The sequence below is a fragment of the Callionymus lyra genome, chromosome 12, assembly GCF_982586985.1.
Source record: "Callionymus lyra chromosome 12, fCalLyr1.hap1.1, whole genome shotgun sequence".
NCBI classification, from domain to species: domain Eukaryota; kingdom Metazoa; phylum Chordata; class Actinopteri; order Syngnathiformes; family Callionymidae; genus Callionymus; species Callionymus lyra.
The window spans coordinates 3380397-3385396 of record NC_141829.1 but is presented as its reverse complement, the minus strand read 5'-3'; the positions used below and the strand labels follow the sequence as shown (position 1 = coordinate 3385396).

Genomic DNA, 5000 nt, shown 5'->3' with positions numbered 1-5000 from the left:
CGTCATCAGAATATTACATGTTGAATTAAACAATTATAATGTTGAAACTTTGAATTATTCTATTGTAATATTGGGTTTTTTATGGTTTTTTTTTAATCATTTAAATCATTAATTCATGTTGCCAAAGGTTGATTTTTTTTTTTTAATAGAATAACTTTAAAGAACCGGACTTGTTGCTGTATATAAGCGCAGAAACCTTTAAAGAACCGGACTTGTAACTTTATATAATCGCAGAAACCTTTAAAGAACCAGACTTGAAACTTTATATAATCACAGAAACCTTTAAAGAACCAGACGTCTTGCTGTATATAATCACAGAAACCTTTTAAGAACCAGACTTGTAACTTTAAATAATCGCAGAAACCTTTAAAGAACCAGACTTGTTGCTGTATATAATCACAGAAACCTTTAAAGAACCAGACTTGTTGCTGTTTATAATCACAGAAACCTTTAAAGAACCAGACGTCTTGCTGTATATTATCGCAGAAACCTTTTAAGAACCAGACTTGTAACTTTATATAATCACAGAAACCTTTAAAGAACCAGACTTGTTGCTGTATATAATCACGGAAACCTTTAAAGAACCAGACTTGTAACTTTATATAATCGCAGAAACCTTTAAAGAACCAGACTTGTTGCTGTATATAATCACGGAAACCTTTTAAGAACCAGACTTGTTGCTGTTTATAATCACAGAAACCTTTAAAGAACCAGACGTCTTGCTGTATATAATCACAGAAACCTTTTAAGAACCAGACTTGTAACTTTATATAATCGCAGAAACCTTTAAAGAACCAGACTTGTTGCTGTATATAATCACGGAAACCTTTAAAGAACCAGACTTGTTGCTGTATATAATCACAGAAACCTTTAAAGAACCAGACTTGTTGCTGTATATAATCACAGAAACCTTTAAAGAACCAGACTTGTTGCTGTATATAATCACAGAAACCTTTAAAGAACCAGACTTGTTGCTGTATATAATCGCAAAAACCTTTAAAGAACCAGACTTGTTGCTCTATATAATCACAGAAACCTCTAAAGAACTAGAATTGTAACTTTATATAATCGCAGAAACCTTTAAAGAATCAGACTTGTTGCTGTATATAATCGCAGAAACCTTTAAAGAACCAGACTTGTTGCTGTATATAATCGCAGAAACCTTTAAAGAACCAGACTTGTTGCTGTTTATAATCACAGAAACCTTTAAAGAACCAGACTTGTTGCTGTATATATTCACAGAAACCTTTAAAGAACCAGACTTGTTGCTGTATATAATCACAGAAACCTTTAAAGAACCAGACTTGTTCTTGTATATAATCGCAGAAAACTTTAAAGAACCAGACTTGTTGCTGTATATAATCGCAGAAAACTTTAAAGAACCAGACTTGTTGCTGTATATAATCACAGAAACCTTTAAAGAACCAGACTTGTTGCTGTATATAATCACGGAAACCTTTAAAGAACCAGACTTGTTGCTGTTTATAATCACAGAAACCTTTAAAGAACCAGACGTCTTGCTGTATATAATCGCAGAAAACTTTAAAGAACCAGACTTGTAACTTTATATAATCACAGAAACCTTTTAAGAACCAGACTTGTAACTTTATATAATCACAGAAACCTTTTAAGAACCAGACTTGTAACTTTATATAATCGCAGAAACCTTTAAAGAACCAGACTTGTAACTTTATATAATCATAGAAACCCTCAAAGAACCAGACTTGTAACTTTATATAATCGCAGAAACCTTTAAAGAACCAGACTTGTAACTTTATATAATCGCAGAAACCTTTAAAGAACCAGACTTGTAACTTTATATAATCATAGAAACCCTCAAAGAACCAGACTTGTAACTTTATATAATCGCAGAAACCTTTAAAGAACCAGACTTGTAACTTTATATAATCGCAGAAACCTTTAAAGAACCAGACTTGTAACTTTATATAATCGCAGAAACCTTTAAAGAACCAGACTTGTAACTTTATATAATCATAGAAACCCTCAAAGAACCAGACTTGTAACTTTATATAATCACAAAAACCCTCAAAGAACCAGACTTGTAACTTTATATAATCGCAGAAACCTTTAAAGAACCAGACTTGTAACTTTATATAATCGCAGAAACCTTTAAAGAACCAGACTTGTAACTTTATATAATCACAGAAACCTTTAAAGAACCAGACTTGTAACTTTATATAATCATAGAAACCCTCAAAGAACCAGACTTGTAACTTTATATAATCGCAGAAACCCTCAAAGAACCAGACTTGTAACTTTATATAATCGCAGAAACCTTTAAAGAACCAGACTTGTAACTTTATATAATCATAGAAACCCTCAAAGAACCAGACTTGTAACTTTATATAATCGCAGAAACCTTTAAAGAACCAGACTTGTAACTTTATATAATCGCAGAAACCTTCAATCATTTAAAATGTTAAATTCCTTCAATGACACTGATATATTTTCATTAAACTCCACTGAAAGTTAGATGAAAAACACATAAATATTCATCATTTCTGTTTAGAAGAAGTACTTTTAAGCAGGTCAAGGTAGTTTCCGTGGTCGTGTCGTACAAACATTTGTATTATTCATGTATTATTTCAAGCTGATTGATGGACGATGAACTGAAGACGTCTCTCTGTGTTGCAGTCCATCCGAGAGGTGACCGGCTACGTGTTGGTGGCTCTGAACCAGTTCGACTACCTGCCGCTGGAGAACCTTCGCATCATCAGAGGAAACAAGTTGTACGAGGATCGATACTCGCTGGCAGTGTTTCTCAACTACAGACGCGACGGGAACTTCGGTCTCAGACAGTTGGGTCTGAAGAACCTGACGGGTGAGTGAGTGTGTGTGTGTGTGTGTGTGTGTGTGTGTGTGTGTGTGTGTGTGTGTGTGTGTGTGTGTGTGTGTGTGTGTGTGTGTGTGTGTGTGTGTGTGTGTGTGTGTGTGTGTGTGTGTGTGTGTGCGTGGGGTGTGTGTATGTGTGTGTGCGTGGGGGGTGTGTGTGTGTCTGTGTGTGTGTGTGTGACTCTATTGTATCGTCAGTGTGTGTGTGTTGTTGTAATGTGTAACTCTATTGTATCATCAGTGTGTGTGTGTGTTGTTGTGATGTGTGACTCTATTGTATCATCAGTGAGTGTGTGTGTGTCTGTGTGTGACTCTATTGTATCATCTGTGCGTGTGTGTGTGTCTGTGTGTGACTCTATTGTATCATCAGTGCGTGTGTGTTGTTGTGATGTGTGACTCTATTGTATCATCAGTGTGTGTGTGTTGTTGTGATGTGTGACTCTATTGTATCATCAGTGTGTGTGTTGCTGGGATGTGTGACTCTATTTTGTATCATAAGTGTGTGTGTGTTGCTTTGACTCTATTGTATCATCAGTGTGTGTGTGTGTGTGTGTGTGTGTGTGTGTGTGTTGTTGTGATGTGTGACTCTATTGTATCATCAGTGTGTGTGTTGTTGTGATGTGTGACTTTATTGTATCATCAGTGTGTGTGTTGTTGTGATGTGTGACTCTATTGTATCATCAGTGTGTGTGTGTGTTGTGATGTGTGACTTTATTGTATCATCAGTGTGTGTGTTGTTGTGATGTGTGACTCTATTGTATCATCAGTGTGTGTTTGTACAAAATTCTCTTTTCATTGAAATATTGACATTAGAAAATGATCTTAAGCTCCGCCCACCGAAAACACTTTTTTGTTTTTTCTGGAGATGAAATCTTGTTGACCATAACCACGCCCACTCTGCTGTGATTGGTCAAGCATGGGGGTTTGTCACCGCGCGTCATCATTGGTCTTCACCTCCAAGGGACTCGTTGTATAAACAAAGCGTGATTACAGCTGGAGGAGCAGTGAAGCCATTATTACGTCATAATGGACTCTCGTAACCTCTCGTTCGTCCAGATTTCAGAGCAACTTTATAAAGTAATAAAGTGTAAAACATGGTCATGATGAGAAGTTACTGCATCTTGAAGTACATTCACTACATGACACCAGAGTCGATCATTAGTATAGTAGTAGAAGTAGAAATGTAAACTTTTTGTTTCTGTTATTTACAACAAAGTTGACGTTGCCAAACATTGACATGAATATAAATGAATCATATAGAAAGTATTTCATGTTTATTTTCACCATTTGTATTAATTTATATGAAGTTGCTTTGAGAGAAAATATATACATTGAGTCTAAACTGGAAATACAGGTTTTATACACAATATTTAACGTTACGTTTTTATCCTGGTTACTTTCATTACGTGTATTATTTCTTTTTCTTTTTTCAAACGATAAGATAAAAGAAAAAAAACAACCTCATTTCAACTCGTTTATTTTTCGGTAAAATTGAATGTATTCATTCTTTCTCCTCAACCATGTGTTGCACCAAACAAACCATAGAATTCTAGAAACACTCTTTGAAATACACAATAAACTAAATCTACTATACGTTCAATAAGTATTTTAACCTTCGATTTGTAACAAATTTATGTCCAGTTTGTATATTTGAGCCAAAAGACGATTTGGTTAATTTCTCTATAGATGAAAACACACATTTTTGCAGATGAGTTGATACTTTTCAACTTACTTTCTAATTCTGACCAACAATGACTCAACTTTTCAACTAAAAAACATGATCTTTTTGTGTTTTCTGAGCAGAAAAAGGCACAAATTTCAGTAAGAAAAAACAGAAACATTAGTTTTGAGGCTAAAGCTTTAGCTTCTAAATAAACACGTGTTATTCAAGATCTATTTCAGATGTCGAATGAAAAGCAGGTTCCGTTGTGTAACCGAGCGATAAATGACATGATTGTGATTCTACAAAAACAACCTTTTCTTATCTTTTTCCTTTTCCTCGCGACGCACAGACTCGTCCATTAGTGTGTCTATGATGTTCTCAGGAGTCCATGGCTTGTGTGCGGGATGTTCTCAGGAGATGCTCGGAGGTCGATACGATCCATAGGCCACGTCCACGAGAGGATCAGATGCATTAAGTACACGAG

At 35.2% G+C, this 5000-nt stretch overlaps 1 protein-coding gene across 3 annotated transcripts in view; it reads left to right on the top strand.

Annotated features, from left to right (window-relative positions):
* erbb4b (erb-b2 receptor tyrosine kinase 4b) overlaps positions 1–5000 on the top strand; it is a 379990-nt gene that overhangs the window by 234477 nt on the left and 140513 nt on the right. For all 3 annotated transcript variants that reach the window (XM_087804856.1, XM_087804859.1, XM_087804857.1), the window contains exon 3: positions 2656–2842. In XM_087804856.1, the coding sequence (XP_087660982.1) occupies positions 2656–2842 (187 nt within the window). The remainder of the gene's footprint in view (positions 1–2655; positions 2843–5000) is intronic.